General features: G+C 36.5%; 1 protein-coding gene across 1 annotated transcript in view; it reads left to right on the top strand.

The window, feature by feature from the left end:
- The window catches only part of LOC145268289 (electron transfer flavoprotein-ubiquinone oxidoreductase, mitochondrial-like), a 162,109-nt gene that overhangs the window by 93,664 nt on the left and 49,563 nt on the right, over nucleotides 1-18,882 (top strand). The window contains exon 5 of the mRNA XM_080123696.1: nucleotides 8,343-8,424. Within this exon, the coding sequence (XP_079979822.1) occupies nucleotides 8,343-8,424 (82 nt within the window). The remainder of the gene's footprint in view (nucleotides 1-8,342; nucleotides 8,425-18,882) is intronic.

The following is an 18,882-nucleotide window of genomic DNA, read 5'->3' as shown; positions in this document are numbered from 1 at the left end:
CACCAGCCCAAATGTGACAACAGTACTTGATACATGGGCGAATACTTTCAGGCATAAGTAATTTTCTAGCACGGTAGAGAGAGTCCATCTTCTTCACAGCAGCCTTGGCAATGCACTCAGCGTAACTATTTCAGTTCATATTCCCTATAAACGTTAGGCTGAGGACTTTAAAGGAAGCACTTTCAGGTAACATGTTCCTGGCCATTGTTATTGGTGGTAGAGAAGGTTTCTTGTAATTATTGAAGGAAATAAGCTTAGTCTTGGCAGCATTGAATGTGACCATCCATTTTTGTCCCCATTCCACTACAAATTTGAGGTCATTCTCTAGTGATTCTGCCATTTCCTTAGATATATGTTCATTTGTTTTTCCCTCGTGCCTGTTATAGAGAGTAGTTTCATCAGCAAATATACCCATCTCAGAAACAATTTTATCAGGGGGGTCATTTATGAATATCGGGAATAATAAAGGTCCAAGGATAGACCCCCTGAGGTACTCCCGCATGTTTTAACGTTGTTTTCTTTTTTTACTTTGCTTATAACAATGCTACGTCGTCGTCGTAACGTTCGACGACTTCCGTGCGCACACCTGTCAATCTGGTTCTTACTTAAATAAATTCAAACATCTTTCAGTAACTCATTCTGGCTGGCCGATTTTATTTTCAAACTTCACCTCAGTGCTTTGGGTTCGATCCCCCCCCCCTCCGGTTTCTTTTTTATTTAACAGCACACACACCTCCAAACACCCGGGCAACGCCGGGTACCCCCGCTAGTCGAATAATAAAGCAAAATGAAAACGTTCAACTTGTACATTTCTTTAAATAGTCTTTTTGAAATAATATATTAAATATTTTTACATTTATTATGTTGTCACTTTTCTAACTACTTTAGTCTTTTTTTTTTTTTTTTTTTACATAGGCATAACTACTTATCAAGGCCTAGAGACCATTCGAGGATAAGGGTTAAGAGTGTACAGTAGTCAATTGGACAATATAGTAAAGTAATGGAAATTTGGTAAATTTGTTAACCTAAGTGGAACGGCTCATCAAGAACTTGTTTGTAGTCAGCTGGAAAGCAGGAAAACGGAACACAATTCCACAGGCGAGCAGTTCTGAGAAAGAAGCTTTGTTCATAGAATCTACGTTTAAGTTTAGGCACAGATAAAGAGTGGAGGAATTATTGATAGTGTTTTCAGCTAGTCTAGTGTTTCTTGTGAAAGTTTGGCGAAGGGGGACCATAAATTGAAGCTCAGTCGAGCACTTGCCATGAAAATAACAATAAAATAGAGACAAACTCGCAACATCTCTTCTGTGAGATAGAGGTTGCAGGGAAGAGAAAAGGACATCCCCCACAAGGCTACGAAGTCTATTTTGAACTCTGTCAAGGCAAGACAAGTCCTTTCTAGCAGCTCCTGCCCAGATGTGGCAACAGTACTCCATCCCTGGATGTACCTGGCTCTTATAGATACAGAATTGCATCAGCAGTGAGATATCTACTGGATCGATAGAAGGATCCCACCATTTTTTTAAAGTTTTAACTCTTCTTGTGTTATTACGAAACAGAAACAAAAAAATAGAAAACACTTCTTGTATTATCAAATATTAAATTATTGTATAAAATAATTTATTAAATTATTATGTTAGTGTTAAAACTAAATTATTTTGAATAAAATATTTGTTTTATATTTGCTAATACAAGAAGTGTTTCCTTTTTTGTTTCATAATGACACAAAACGTGTTAAAACTAAAGTATTTTTTTAATAAATATATGGGTTTTTTTTGGGTTTTTTTTTTTAATTACATTTTCACCCCAAACAAGGCAAATTGCCACTTTGGTGTAGGGGGCTACTATCAGGGGCAACAACTACTGGGGTACTATGTAGGAATTTGGGCAGCAAGATGTCGGTTCACGTTACACTTGAAGTTCTGCACGTCAGTACTGTTGGGGAAGCAGGGACCTGGAATTGAATTCCAGAGTCTAGCGGTTCTGGGGAAGAAACTATTGGAGTAAAAAGATCTTTTACATCTAGGGATCTCTACAGTGTGGGGGTGGGATTTAGCAGCCTGTCGGGTTTGTCGAGGGTGCTCGCGTCGTGGGGGCACAAGTGATTGCAGTTCGTCAGAGCATTCACCACTAAAATACTTGTAGAAAAGGCAGAGGGATGCAACATTTCGTCGATGGGACAGAGGCTGAAGCTTAGATGTCAGTTCAGGGCCTATCAGGTTTGCGACTCTCTTTTGAACCTTGTCAAGGAGCGAGAGACTAGTAGCAGATGCACCAGCCCAAATGTGACAGCAATGCTCCATACATGAGCGAATGGTGGCCTTATAGAGGTACAGGATACTTTCGGGTGTTAGTAGTTTTCTAGCACGGTAGAGAGAGCCCACCTTTCTTGCAGCAGCCCTGGTAATGCCTTCAATGTAATTGTTCCAACTCATGTTTCGTGTGAACGTTAGGCCAAGGAGTTTGAAAGATGTACTCTCAGATAAAGTGTCTTGACTCCATTGTGTTACATAGTCAACCATATACACTTTTGGTAGCTTAATTTTTTTCCAAACACTGATTTTGGATATTACTGAAAACGAACACTTAAAAAATCAATTTCATTTTTTTAAAACAACAGTAAACAAGTAAAAATACTTTTAAAAAATATTATGGGGTGTATAGTCCTCTTTAAAAGCAATATATCTTTCAGTCACGGCCATAAAATGTGTTTTCAATCGATATTTTTCAATCGTGGACAAGTTTTCCTACCTAGCAAAAATGGACAAGTTTTCCATAGATGAGTTTTCTGCGGATGGGTTTTCCATGAACGATTAATAACATGGCAGCTGAAGTAATAGCTTTACCTTACTAAGTCTGATTTTTCGAGCCTCTTTGTTTGAGAGGAAGGTGTGGCACTCAAACTTTGTTCACATAGGAGGGCAAATATTTTTTTTTTTTTTACTATCTTTTCGGCGTGAATTCAACCAAGTAATGTCTTGCGTGGTCAGTCATTTTATTTTTAGTACAAAGATAAGCCACATAAACATCAAAAACAAATTCTGAAAGAAAACATTAGTTTCAGCACATTAAAAGTATACAAGTCGGTAGATAATTAAATTTTACTGCATCTGGTATAAGTTATTTGGGGTTTGTATTACTGTACACATAGATTCGAAAAAGTTGTCAAAAAACAAATATAGAACAAATAAATGTTATCAAAGGCAAGATAAGTTACTTTTCTACCTAACAGGATATATTTTTTGTGTTTTTATTCAGTGTAACATGTTTATTCAGCTCGAAAAACATGCAATGTTTACCGATGTATTGGAAAATTCAAAATGGCAGCCGACTGTCTCTCGGAGAGGGTACGTTTGGGAAAAGGTATTATAAATAATAAACTAGACAAAATACTGTTAGAAAACAACCGAATACATGTCAACTTATGTCACGGTAACATATATTGAGCGAATTTCTAACAGTATTTTGTCTAGTTTATTATTTATAATACCTTTTCCCAAACGTACCCTCTCCGAGAGACAGTCGGCTGCCATTTTGAATTTTCCAATACATCGGTAAACATTGCATGTTTTTCGAGCTGAATAAACATGTTACACTGAATAAAAACACAAAAAATATATCCAGTTAGGTAGAAAAGTAACTTATCTTGCCTTTGATAACATTTATTTGTTCTATATTTGTTTTTTGACAACTTTTTCGAATCTATGTGTACAGTAATACAAACCCGTTATTTGTTTTTTGTTATTTATTTCTCAAGTGTATACTTTAATTTTATCAATTTAAAAAATTTTTTTTTTTTAATTTCTATTTACTTATTTTATTCTTCTGACCAGATCTTATTGAAAATTGCTGTATTTATTTGATTTGATTGCTTCATTTTGATTCAACATAATGTATCTAAAACATGATACCTTTTTGTTTTTTTCCTTTTTTTGGGAATAATAATTTTGCATTATAAACACTTCACAGTTTTATTACAGCCACTGAGATATACTCTCGGTGGCCTGAGTTTATGCACAAAACTAATTAAAACTAGGTCGATGTGACCTTTTTTTTAAGGGACATATTTGGAAATATGAATTGTGAAAAATTGAACAGCAATTTTTACTAAGTAGACAAATTAGGCAGACATCGATTGAAAATAGATTTTAGGGCCATTCCTGTGGGGTGGGGGGTATAGTTTAACATGGAACTAAATCTCTCTCCCATTATATTTCCAAATAAATATCTAAAAAAATTACTGCTGTAAATGAAATCGATTTTTCTAAGTGTCCTTTACAAGAACATGGTTATAATATTATCATCTATAAATATAAAAGCGAAAATATATGTATGTATGTGTGTTCGCTTTTTCTGTGTGTCTACAAAAGGCTTTTTTCAGAGAAGCGGTCGCTCGCTTCACAACTTTTAAAAACTTTTTATATCACATATAAATCGTAATATCTCACAGTTAACAACGAAGCTCGCCTGTCTATTTAATTTGCTCGATTTCGGGAAGATAAATATTCAACATTTGTCGCTCACCGCATGTGGGTTAGTCTTTTTTCTATAACATCTTGGGAAAAAAAAAAAAAAGCATTCAGCAGTAAATGAAATCCCGCAGTCAAACTTGACCTCATTAACTCATTAAAACGGGCACCTGCTAAGTCCAAGTAATTAAATAAATTCAAACATGTTTCCGTTAGCATGTCGCGGTGGAGCAATGGTTAACGTCGCACGTTTTTTTTTTTTTTGGTTTTTTTTTTGTTTTGTTTTTTTTTCATACTTTAATTTACAACTTTGCCTCAAGGGTTCGGGTTCGATCCTCATACTTACTTTTTTTTTTTCTTTCAGCCGACAAATATTGAAAAATTGGCTAAAAACATTAATGCTATCACTCTCAAAGGGGCAGTTTTCTATAAGGAGTGGTCGTTTTTTTGCAGATATTTTCGAAAGTCATCCATTCTTTTCAATTGATTAGCCTTAATTTAGACGTTCGTCACTTCCAGTTTTGCAATGGGCGCAACAGCAAAGACGTCACTTTTTTTTCACATTCTTTTCCTCCTTCATGGTACGGGTTCAAGCCTTCCTACCTACTACTATTTTTTTTTTTTTTTTTTTTTTTGCTCAATACACACCTCCAAACACCCGGCCAACACCAAGCACTCAGGCTAGTTCTTAATAAAAAAAATAAATGAGCTGAAAGGATTAAACAGTTTCTTAAGATTATGACATTATGAATGTTTTAGAATTAAAATGAATTTAGGAGTAATTCTTTTTTGGCATGCTGGGACGCCAGCTCACCAAAAAGTATGACACACACCAAATTTCATTCCGTCATAAAAACAACTTTCTACAGAAAAAAAAAAAAAATTTATTTTTACATTTTTATCTCGTGAATAAACATAAAATATATTAAAAACCGCGTTTATTATTTTTAATATCCAACAATGGAGTTGAAGTCAATGTTTTGGATTTTAAAACAAAACTAATTTTTTGGATAAATCTGTTTGGCGTACTGATGAATTATTTTTTCTAAACAATAAAATTGAATAAAGTTTATTTTTACAAGAATGTTTAAACATTTACCTAGCGAATAAGCATAAAAACATATAGGAAAAACCGTGTTTATTATTTTTTAAAAATTCAAATTATACCCCGGGTATGAAGTTTTTTTTTTTCTTAAACGAAACTGACTTCATATGCGGTGTATAATTTTGATTTTTTTTAAATAATAAGCGGGGGTTTTTCATATATATTTTTTATGCTTATTCGCTAGGTAAATGTCTAAACATTCTTGTAAAAATAAACTTTATTCAATTTTATTCTTTAGAAAAAATAATTCATGAGTACGACAAACACAATTTTAACAAACAAAGTCAGTTTAGTTTAACAAAAAAAAAAGAAGCCACTTTCATAGCTTTCTTTTTTTTTTTTTTTTTTTTTTTTCAAATAAATAATTTTAATGAAATGTCAACAACAAGAGTCAACAACAAATTAATAATTTAAATGTTTTTTGACAGAAAAGTGCTATCTGGTGACAGTTTAGTGAAATGCACCAAAAAAAAAAAAGATTGCCGCCGTCCACATACTGCAGAAGTGCCTTTTGTTGTTTCGTGACACAAAAAGTGTTAAAGCTAAATTCATTTTTCTGAATAAAATTTTTTTTTTATTTGACAATGCAAGAAGTTCTTTTTTGTTGGTTTTTTTTTTTTTTCGTAATCATACAAGAAGTGTTAAAAACTAAAGTAATTTGATGCACTTGCACACTTTTTTGCAAACCAAAATGGTGGATTGAAATCTGGCATCTTTAAAAACTTACTGATGTTTTAGTCTAAATCCATTTTTAGGCAACATGATTACCATAACATTTTCAAGACTTAAAAAAAATTAGGAATTTATTCATAGCAGAAAATACAATATGTATATCTATAAAAGTGAGAATGTGTGTGTGAAGACACTTCTCAACAAATTTTTTATCTACAGACTTGAAAAAATTTGGAATATAGGATATTCAGGCAAGTGGAAAAGTTTTTAATCGGGTTTTCATCCGGAAAAAAATGCTGCTAAGGGGTCATAATTAGCAAATTAGTACATGGGAGGTGGGGGGGTCATCGGATTTTTATCTATTTGTTAACTCTCAAACAACTGTTCATGCGTGGTCAAGAAACATAACAGCTTCTTTATGTTAAGAATAAGATTTTTTGAAAACATTTTGTAAATGTCTTGTCAATCTGGTGTAATGGTTATCGTAATTGACTTAATGGTTTTGGTTGCGATTTCGGCTCGAGTATTTTTTTTTTTTCTTCTTTTTTTTACTTACCAGAAGTGAAGGAAAAAAACATAATGCTTGTATGCACATATCTCAATTTCTGCATTAATTAAAATATAATATTTATGCGTATTTTACGACCTGGCAACCTACTAGTTTAAGAATAAAAATCAATTTCATTCCAAAACTATTTTCGTTATTGTTTGTGTTCATTGTTGTAAGACATTACTGATATATTTTATCGAATGTATCAGTTTTGGCATGTGGAGTTGATTGAGATTAGTTGGATGTTGTATATTGTTGTGGCTGGCTTTGGGTAGTGCCTGTTGGTGATAGTAATATCTTTGAAAAGTGCCAAGAACAGAGCTAATGATTAATATGCATGTAGTTAAATTGGTGAATGAAAAAATGGATAATAATATGTAGAGTTGAATGTAATAATCAAAGAAGCAAATACCCACGTGTGTGTGCCTTGTGTAGCTGTATGACTTACCTTCAAGTAGGATCTGAGATGAGAGAAAGAGAGATTAAAGATGGCAGCCGTGGCTTTATAAGGTGTAGTCTCATGGAATTGCACGAGATCACATCGCCGACTGCATACATATGCAAATGGAATGAAGTCAGTTTTTTAATAAAACATCTGTTGGCAGAGGTGAGAGAGACACACGTGCTGAAAGTTGAGAGAGAAAATTGTGGAAGAGGAGGAAATACAGTGATGAATTCTATCGGTGAACTTTTGTATCCTTCCCCCCCCCCCCCCCCCGCCTCCAAAAATACCAGCTCATTTAACTGCAGAAAATAAATTTTATAAATGAATCACCAGTTCGCAAGTTATAACTAAACAATGAGAATTTTGGAATCTGAATTAATGAACAAAATACATTTATACCAACAATTTTACAGAAAGGTGAAATGTATTTTGACAAACCAAAGTTCATTGAAGTTTTTTAAGTTCTGGAATAAATACACAAAAACATCTGGAAGTTTGTTTCAATGTTTCATTGTGTGTGTGTGTGTGTGTGTGTGTGTGTGTGTGTGTGTGTGTGTGTGTGTGTGTGTTTACCTTTTGGGTAGCTCAGTTCGCTAGAGATATAGCAGCAGGCTTAAAGGAATTTCAGTGTGGGTCATTCCAATGTTCTAGGATGGGCGTTGTTGATGCAAAGAGTCAAGGCACATCGTAGGTGTCACCCGGAAGCAGTCTGATTTGCGTTCACCAAACCAGTGTTTCTAAGTTTGCATCAGTCTGTTATTTTGACATAGACTTGCTACTTTTTTGGGAGGTGGGGGGCAGGGATAATTTTCATTGATTGAAAATACATATCTCTATGAAAACTTGCTTGCTTTTGAGAATAAAGAGGAAAATGACTTCTGACAAAACAGAAAAAAAAGAGTGTAGCAATAAGAGCCATTTACTTTTTAGCATTGGTAGGAATCATTTGATGATTCAGTTGACACATTATAAGTGACACTTGTTGATTTTTTGTCTTTGTTTATTAGCGGTTTTCGTTTTTTTTCTTATGTACCTGTTGGAAAATGATATCATAGAGGTTATATATATAATATATACATGCTGTTCTTCTTTCCATTTTAGGCTCCATTGCTGACACCTGTAACTGTTGATAAATTTTCATATCTTACAGAAAAAAAATCGATACCAATTCCTATTTTGCCAGGTAAGCTGAAATTATTTTGTATTTCGTTTTTGCTTTTTCAATTTATGTAATAACTAAAAGACATGAAACTTTTTTCTGTAGACATAACTTTGCACTACTTTTATGCCTCCTTACAAAAATTAAAATCAAAATGTAATAATACTAAACCTTAGAATCCTTATTCTCATGTTGATCAAAGTCCATTACGTGATTTTGATTCAAGAAAATGTCTGCAGCTTAAGCTAAAGGGTCTTAAGGTAAATTCAGCGAAAATCTGAAATACTTGAATTTTCAAGTGAGAGATTGTAAACGTATTATATTCCTGAAATTTCACTAAAAACAAACGAAAATTTGGGAATATTTATTAATTCCTGCCTAATACTTGTTGTCAAAAGTTTTCACAAATATGATTTTCAGAAAGGGCTCCCATCATTTTCATCCTTTTTTGTATTAGGTTGTTGCATAAGTTCCCCCCATTTTTTTTTTTTCTTTTCTTTTTTTTTTAAAGAAAAACAAAGAATTTTAACAGCAAAAGTAAGTTTGTGTGGGACCCAAGCTCCAAGTTTTTGTGTGAATCCCATCGAATGAAGGTAGTGTAAAATTGTCGCAAAATCACACTTCATCTTTTCACCCAATTCTAAACATGCCTGATGGTCATCTTCCTTCAAAAGAATCCTGAGTTGATCTTTGTCTATCTTGATTGGTCTTCCAGCGTCATTGAAGTAAAAATTACCATGTTTGAATCTGGTAAATCAATCTCGAACAGTTCTCTCAGCTATAGCATTTTCTCCATATACGGCACAAATATCATTGATCACTTCACTTGCTTTTTGACCTCGATGAAAGGTGAAAAGAATGAAGTGTCAAAAATGTGATTTTTTTTTTTTTTTATCTACTTGACAATCCATTTGACATTTTTGAAAAACAAGAAAAAAATTTTATGAGCAAAAAACGATAGCCAGTATCTTGTAGAACAGAATACGTGCTTTCTAATGACATATAACAATTTGCCAAATATCAAAACATGTTTTAGAACAAAAAATTTTTTTTTATGAAACGGCGGGAACTCATGCAATAACCTAATATGTATAAATTAAACTAAAGAGTATTTCTGCATTCCGCGATTTCCACAAAGTTACTTGGGTGTGCCCCCGGTAGATAACGAGAAGAACTGGAAACAGTCAACAAGTACTTTTCTTTTTTTTTTTTTTCCCCTAATGTATTACTTAATGGATTTCAGTGGTCATTGCCATTCTTAACATGAGGAGGGCTGTAACAATTTGTGTTTTTTGTAATAAAGTTCGCTCAGCCATTTCCGGTTATTCCCATCATAAGGGGTGGTGGGTGGGTGGGGGGAATTCTGGCACACCCAAGTAACTTCATGGAAATTGCTGGTCAATAAATGCAGAAGTGCCAATTATTATACCACATTGCCCACCTATATCCCTCTATATAAAATTAGATATGTTATGCTTTATTAATTCTCTTCCCTCGATGCTTTTTTTTTTTCATGAACCTTCGTTCTTCGTTTCGTTTATCATTAGGGATAGAGCAGCTCAGAGCACTTCTTGTTTTGACAGATTACAAAACCAACTTTGAAATCTAGTGGCAATAGTATCTTCTCTTTCTTAGAAAGGAGATGCTGCTTGATCATTATTTTCATAGTAGATGCTTGATGGAGTTACAATCTCCAGTGTTCTCTTGTAAATTATTTGCTGCAAGTACTGGTCTAGTTACCGCCGCTGCAAAGGACTTTCTTTTCTACCTCTGTGTATCTAAAACCAAACGGAACTTTTATAAACAGTTTCTTCTAAGAATCTCCCATCTGTGCAACAGTACCATGTCGACAAATACTTGTCAAGCCATGCTCTTAAGGGTATTTTTTTTTTACATTAACTGCAACTCAATAGTCACCATTAAATTGACAACTTTTATACATTTTCAGGTATGCTGAAAGCGAATATCAAATTTAAATATGGGGCAGACAAGTAGTTTCCTGGATATTAAGATGCTTATTATAGTAATACACACGGACGAAAAACCGCTTTGGATAATCACAGATTTCAAGGTAGTTCTACTAAAATAGCTATATTTTTTAAACCAAAGCACTTCAAGTCTTCAAATTACTACTGTTTTGTTCGGAAAGGAATATACTTTCAAATGAATTAATAAATATGAATGTACATTATATATTTTAAGGGTTTTAAGCAAATAAAGTGATAAAAATGTGAACGTCATAAAATGGCGTTTTCGGTAAGGTTTTATAATGACCTCCCCCTGTTTTCTAAAGGTCCGTACCGTGATTGTATGAAGAATTTCGTCATGAAATTTGGGAACCAATCAGTAGAGGTGTTAATCTTAATACTGTCAAGTGTCCGAAATATTTTTGACCATTTCTTTTTTTGTTGTGTTAAAAATAAGACTTTAATATGACTAGTATCGAACATTTTGAAAAAAAAATTCTTCGGACACCCAGTAGTAAGTAAATCAATCTTTTTACTATCTTTATCAATTAAAAGTATTATTTTATGTTGAGTAGGACCGCGGTAATTGATAATTTAAAAGGACCTACCCGAAAAAAAAATTGTTTCTATTTCTCGAATTTGGTCAAATGAAGTACTAGCAGCAGCAGCAGCTCCAGCCTGTAGAATCAGCCATAGCACAGCACAGTGTATAAACAACACGCGTTCTTTAATTTTTATTCAAGAACGAATTAAGAAAAACATGAAAATATGAGTATAAATGTTCTTATATGTTTAATTAGAGCTATTTTGTTATCAGAATAACATTAGTTTAGAACTATTCGGTTTTCAGAATGTATAATAACAACAATCCCAAGCAATTCGGCATTATGAATCTGTAGCAGTGTCAGAATCTTTGGGAAAATCGCCATTGCAAATTTGACACCCCTAAGACAAAACTGCGAATTAAATATAAAAAAATCGTAATTTCTGTTTTTAAAGTGGGATTTTTATTTTATTTATGGAATATACTTCCAAAATAAACTATTAAAGTTGTTTCAAACATAATAAAAATATTATTTCTTATTTGTTAAAAAACCGTGTTGACAAAATATCCGCTCGCGGTGATTGAATACGCGGACATTCATTGAATCTGTTGCAATTTCTCACATTTCTCGTCAAATTTAAAAACATGGTTAAAAAAACAAAATAAACTTTTGTAGATTGCATGCACTTTTATTCTTTAAATTAGTTTTGAACAGCGAATTAAAACAATGTTTCACTGCGAACAGCCACAAATGTTTTTTTTTCAAAATCAAAATAAGTATCAAAATCTCGTCTATACATAGATTCGAAAAAGTTGTCAAAAAACAAATATATAACAAATAAATGTTATCAAAGGCAAGATAAGTTACTTTTCTACCTAACTGGATAATTTTCTAGTGTTTTTATTTAATGTAACATGTTTATTCAGCTCGAAAAACGTACAGTGTTTACCGATGTATTGGAAAAGTAAAAATGGCGCCCGGCCCGACTCTCTTTGACACGGTAAGTTTGAGAAAAGGAGTTAAAAATAAAAAAAACCTATACAAAATACTGTTAAAAACTCACCGAATATATGTCAGCCTATGTCATATGTCACGGTAACATATATTGAGCGAGTTTCTAGCAGTATTTTGTCTACTTTTTTATTTTTAACTCTTTTCCACAAACTTACTGTTTCAAGAGTCGGGCGCCATTTTAAATTTTCCAAAACATCGGTAAACACTGTTTTCAAGCTGAATAAACATGTTACATTAAATAAAAACACTAAAAAATTATCCAGTTATGTAGAAAAGTAACTTGCTTTTGATAACATTTATTTGTTATATATTTGTTTTTTGACAACTTTTTCGAATCTATGTGTATAGTAATACAAACCCTCAAAATCTATATCAATATTCTTGAAATTTTAAAAGAAAACACATCAAACTACAATTAGGAAGCTTTTTATTTCGTTATTTTTTTTTTTCTACTTATTAAGCAAAAGATATTTTTACAACCTGCTCCAGCGTAGTATAAACGGCCTATGGAATTAACACCTTCAACCTCAAAAATAGAAATCAACAAATTTATGGAATTTTCTTTGAAATTTCGCAACGCAGTTTCTTATTAAATTAAAACTAAATATAACATTTTCTGACTTATTTACCTGTCGAATACACACACACATATGTATGTATATATATATATATATATATATATATATATATCTTTCTGTAAAATATTTATTTGAAATGGAAACGGCATTTTGCAGTTAGGACAACAAAACAAAAATGAAGTAACGGTTCGTATTCCTAAAACACTCTTTAACCCTAACAATAACACTAAGTTCGAGTGGCAAGCCCCCCCCCCAAATAAAATACCTTTGTAAGCCACATACAAGCATCTAAAACAAACAAACAAAAAATAGATCCTTCCTTAAAGAAAAATACACATGAAAATAAATTGGTTAACTGTCCTAAAATGCTAGAATGGCCAGGAAATGGTGAATTATTTTACATTAAATTTTTGTGAAACTAACCGCTCCCCCCTCTAATATTGTTTTTGTTAGCTTTGTCTCTGTCAAGTTTTCAGTATGTTCACACATAATTTTCCTTAGCCCCTACAATTAATTCAAAGTCCGAATGGCAACCCTCCCCATATTCTCATTGCATAGAAACCTGTAGCAACCCCCCCTAATGAACTATACTCTCTGGCGGATCAATGCTTCCCTGTAAGTTCTTCGGCCATAGACTGGCCAATCGACAGGCAGGGCGCATTGATCCTGCTGTCCCCAAAAAGAGTGGAGGGGACATCCAACAGTCAGCACAGAGCCGCGAGCAAAGACACACCTTCCTCTCCTCCTCGCCCAGCACCGACAGTCCGACGTGGACCTGACTCAAGAACTTCGAGCTCCACCACTATTATCTCGTGGAATAAAGACTTGCAAAGGTTCAATGTTAAAAGGAGTTTGTCGTTTTTTATCGAGGGTTCTAAAAGATAAATAATTAGCTGGGGTACAACTACCTCACTAAAAATGGTGACCCGACGGAACGCTCCTCGTTAAAAAAAAACTTCTCAAACAAAAAGAATATTTTTTAAAGAGAACGTACAAACTTTCTTCCAAACATTTGCAAAAACAAAAAGAAATTACGGAGAGCACTCGAAACGAACAACAACTAGAGACTGAAAGAAGAAATAATATTTCATATATATATATAATTCTTCAAAGGGATTCGCACAAAAAGAAACAAAATTTTTTTTTACCAACCAAAGAAAAAAAAGGACAATTCTTTGTGTTAAAAAAATCCCACGTGGCCCCTCCCTCACCGACCTCCAAAACGCACATACACGTCAAAAGTATCGGCGTCAAGGTGTCTGCGGCTTTCAAACGAAGGAAACTAAAAAAAAAAAAAAAAGCGGCCTGATATTCTCCATAGAGAATATTTTACAAAAAAAAAAAAAAATGAATTTTGGTTAAAACAGCCATTTCCAGCTAACAAGCTCTCTATTTCCCCGATAAAAAAAAAACCCAAAAAAAAAACCGAAATCATCTCCCAAAAATCAAATACTTATCACCGAAAACCATTCAGCAACACCGGACATATTGTTCCCCCACGGAAAAATAAAAAAACATCCCCGCCGGACACATTCATGCAGTTCAAAGACCACGTGTCATATATAGACTTAAAAACGTTTTAAACGGATATTCTTCCCCTGCCAGCAAAAGAAAAAAACCAACGTGAGTACTTGCTTCATATAAAAAACCACACACACACACACACACAGTTTTTCTATTTTACCAGAAATATAAAAAAAAAAAAAAGAAAAAGCATAGTCTATCAATTTATTTTATTGTTTAAAAAAAAAAAATTTTTTTTTTCTCCTACTACGTACAGTTCGATACCTTTTCTAAATACCCCCCGCCACACGTGCTTCGGCTTAAATGTTCCTTTTCCTATTAGAATAGATTTTTTTTTTGTCTCGGTCCTCCCAGAAGGGACCCATAAAAGTATATTTCTTCATTTTTTTAAAAATTTTTAATTTTTTATTTTTAGTACTTCCAATATTTCTCGTGTTCCTTTGGCATTATCCTTCAAGTCGGATAACTGAATATTTTTTGGTCTGTTCCTTTTTTTTTTTTTCTTTTCGTTAGTTAAACATGTCCACCGTATTGCCTGCCTTTGCTGGCGACGTGCGAGTTTGGTTTGCCCAATTGGAATCCCATTTTTTGGCAAACAACGTATCGGAGCAGACAAAACTGCACATATTATTCAGTGCATTCCCCGCATCGTTGACGCCAGTTATCAAGGATTTGATAACTGACACCCCCATTAATTCTACCTATGAAAGCATAAAGCGGGAGGTGCTGCTCCGAACGTCAGTCTCAGCAGAGAGGCGTTTCCAAACGTTGGTCCATGATGAACTTTTAGGGGACCGTATGCCAACGGAGTTACTCCGTAGAATGAGAGAACTGGCAGAAGACGTCCCGGCCGACAGTGCCCTTATAAAGCAGCTCTTCATTTCGAGGCTGCCGTCTCAAGTAAAGGCAATTTTGGCACCTATGGTTGAGAAGCAATCTGTAGATACCATAGCAGCATCGGCGGATTGGGTGATGGAATTCTCTAGGGGACCTACCACCGCTGCAATCCCTCAGCCACAGGCTGAAGTTTTTACACATGCTGTTGCGACTGGGAATGCAAGCCGAGACGCCACGTCTTTGGTTATACTTGACGCTATTGAGCGTCTCACCAGAGGTAAAAAAATTAAACGCAACTAGAGCACCATCGCCCAGACACCGCTACCGAGGTCGCTCACCATCTCCCCATCGCCGCCGCCAGTCTAATACGCCAAGGCTATGCTTTTACCATAGCCGTTTTGGAGCAGAGGCACAGAGGTGCACAATGCCCTGTTCGTTTTTGAACCAGGAAAACTAAGGTCTGGGGACTTGAGCACGGCAAGCTCTCCACCAGGTATGCACACAAACCGTGCCTATTTTATTATAGACTCACTATCCCAGGCACGTTGCTTGGTTGATACGGGAGCCGCTTGCAGCATATAGCTGCTAAAACTCCTCGGTAAAAAACCACCAGTATCGCCAATCACACTGCAAGCGATAAATCACTCGGCAATCCCCACGTATGGTCAAATTTCTCGTTCTCTAGACTTGGAATTATGGAGAGACTTTACGTGGGTCTTCACGGTGGCCGACTTACCGTACCCCATGCTAGGCACGGACTTTCTGCACCACTTTAACCTAATAGTGGACATGCGAAGACGTCGGCTGATAGACGCTAATACGGAACTTTCCGTCTCTGGGGTAAAAACAAATACCCCCGCTATCAGCCCGGTATTCTTCATTGCTGCGTCTGATGACCCATACCAGACTTTACTGCAAGCATACCCGGAATTGACCAATTTAAATTTTGTGGTCAGCAAACCCACTCACTCAACAAAGCACCATATTGAGACCACAGGTGCACCTGTGTTCTCACGACCATGCCGCCTCCCTGCTGATAAACTTAAGGCAGCAAAGGCAGAATTTAGCCATATGCTGCAGCTGGGAATAATTCGCCCCTCGTCCAGTCCATGGGCTTCCCCTTTGCATATGGTCCCTAAGCGTGATGGGGATTGGCGTCCGACTGGGGACTACCGACAACTGAATGCCATGACGGTACCCGATCGTTACCCAATCCCACACATTCAAGACTTTGCTTCCTCGCTGCATGGTTGTAAAAGCTTCTCTAAGCTAGATCTGGTTAAGGCTTACCATCAGATCCCGGTGAATCTGGCCGACATACCCAAGACTGCGGTTACAACTCCATTTGGAGCGTTTGAATTTTTAACTATGCCCTTCGGTTTGCGAAACACGGCTAGTACCTTTCAGCGCTTCATGGACGAAGTAGTGCGTGACTTAGACTTTGTTTATAATTATATAGATGACATTCTCGTGGCAAGCGCCTCACCTGAGGAACATGCCACTCACCTCCGCCTACTGTTCGAACGGTTTCAGAAATACCAGGTGAGGATTAACCCTGGTAAATGCGTTTTCGGTGCTTCGTCGTTAGTTTTCCTGGGCCACATTATCAGCTCAGACGGTATATCTCCGTTACCAGAAAAGGTGAAGGCCCTACAAGACCTTCAACCACCTACTTCACTTCGCCAACTAAGGCACTTTCTTGGTCTGTTGAACTATTACAGACGTTTCATCCCACACTGTGCAGATCTTCTAGCCCCTCTTTCCGACCTGTTACGCAACAGGAAGAAGAAAAACGAGCAAATCTCACTTAATGAGGTCCAACTAGAAGCGTTCAACGAAGTGAAAACAAAGCTAGCGATGACATCCTTACTTGCACACCCCATACCTGATGCCCAGTATTCTCTGGTCGGTGATGCATCAGGCACAGCTGTAGGTGCAGTGTTGCAACAGCAGCACCAACAACAATTACAGCCTCTCGCATACTTTTCGAGACAGCTGAAACCGGCAGAACAACGTTACAGCACGTTTGGCCGCGAACTCCTAGCAATATACCTTGCAGTGAAACATTTCCAATATTCACTCGAGGGCCGTCAATTCGTGATCTACACCGATCACCGTCCGCTTACATACGCACTGCGTGCTAAGCCGGACAAATATTCTCCCCGTGAAACTCGCCACTTGGATTTTGTTTCACAATTTACTAGCGATATCCGACATATTTCCGGTGAACAGAATGCTGCGGCAGATGCTTTGTCTCGCCTTCCCATTAATTCTCTGTCCTCACCATCGGATATCGACTTACAGCAAATGGCCCTAGACCAGCCAAGTCTGGATACTTTGGATCCGTCGTCACCTGATTTTGCAACTTGCAAATTCGCATACCTGCCTGTGCCCACTTCAGACACACAGATCATTTGTGACACCGCAACGGATTCACCTCGACCACTAGTTCCAATGACTCATCGTAGAGTTGTTTTTGACACCCTACACAATCTGGCACACCCTGGATGCAAAGCCACAGTGAAGCTGATTACAGCTAGATTTTTCTGGCCAAATATGAGGCGTGATATCACTGCTTGGACACGTTCCTGTGTATCCTGCCAAAAGTCAAAGGTGCACAAGCATATTCGTGCACCCCTAGGAACATTCAGCACCCCAGACGCTCGGTTCAGCCATGTTCACATAGATCTGGTTGGACCGTGGCCGGTCAGTCAGGGATTTACTTATCTCCTGACCTGCATAGACCGTTTCACACGGTGGCCCGAGGCCATTCCCCTCACAGACATTTCGGCTGAGTCCGTAGCGCGAGCCCTTATATCAGGCTGGATATCGCGTTACGGAGTTCCCACCACTGTAACCACGGATCGTGGTGCACAGTTTGAATCCCACCTATTCCAGGAACTTTCCAGAATTCTAGGGATCCAACGTATTCGCACGACAAGCTATCACCCAGCTTCGAACGGGATGATAGAGCGCTTCCATCGCCAATTAAAAGCTGCACTACGTGCTTATCCTGACCAACAGAGATGGAACGAATACGTACCTGTTGTTCTCTTAGGCTATCGTGCTGCCATTAAAGAGGACCTGGGATACTCTCCAGCCGAACTAGTTTATGGGGCACCTCTATCGTTGCCAAGTCAAATGCTGAGCCCGACAGAGTCTGCACAAATGGATTCAGCTCTGTACGTTGACAGACTGCGAGCTTATTTCAATAAGCTCCCACCTATGCATACTAGGGAACAGACCATAAAATCTTCGGTCCCAAAGGACATTTCGTCTTGGACTCACGTTTTCCTTAGGAAGGACTCTGAAAGCCCCTCTTACTCCACCTTATACCGGTCCTTATCACGTGCTTTCACATACTAACAAACTTTTCACCATAGACATCAGTGGTAAAAAAGAAACGGTCTCTATTGACAGAATAAAAAAAGCCTTTCTGGACACGAAAACGCAAGAGCCACACATTCCCCCTACATACATGCATCATCAACATACACCTGAAGCAAGTACTCCCAATGCAGACAACTACGTTACTACCACGCGTAGTGGTCGTAGAGTGCATTGGCCAAAGAAGTTGTGCAAGACTGTATATATATAAAAAAAAAATTTTTTTTTTTTTTAAATTTTTTTTTGCACAAAGACATTTTCTTCTTTTATAAAAAAATAAAATAAAATCCTTTTTCTTCATCCTCAGCATGAAAACCCAGCTTTTCACTTAAAAGCAAGAACATTTTCTCATAAAAAAAAAAAAAAAAAAACTTTTGTGAACATTTTTTTTTTTTCTCTCTTAACAACTGCTACATTTCTTCTTTATCGGCTTTCCGCCTAAGCAGGGGGTGATGTAGCAACCCCCCCTAATGAACTATACTCTCTGGCGGATCAATGCTTCCCTGTAAGTTCTTCGGCCATAGACTGGCCAATCGACAGGCAGGGCGCATTGATCCTGCTGTCCCCAAAAAGAGTGGAGGGGACATCCAACAGTCAGCACAGAGCCGCGAGCGAAGACACACCTTCCTC

Source organism: Euprymna scolopes, chromosome 43 (genome assembly GCF_053919585.1).
Source record: "Euprymna scolopes isolate OS-2025 chromosome 43, ASM5391958v1, whole genome shotgun sequence".
Classification (NCBI taxonomy): Eukaryota; Metazoa; Mollusca; class Cephalopoda; order Sepiida; family Sepiolidae; genus Euprymna; species Euprymna scolopes.
This window is presented reverse-complemented; position numbering and strand designations above follow the sequence as displayed.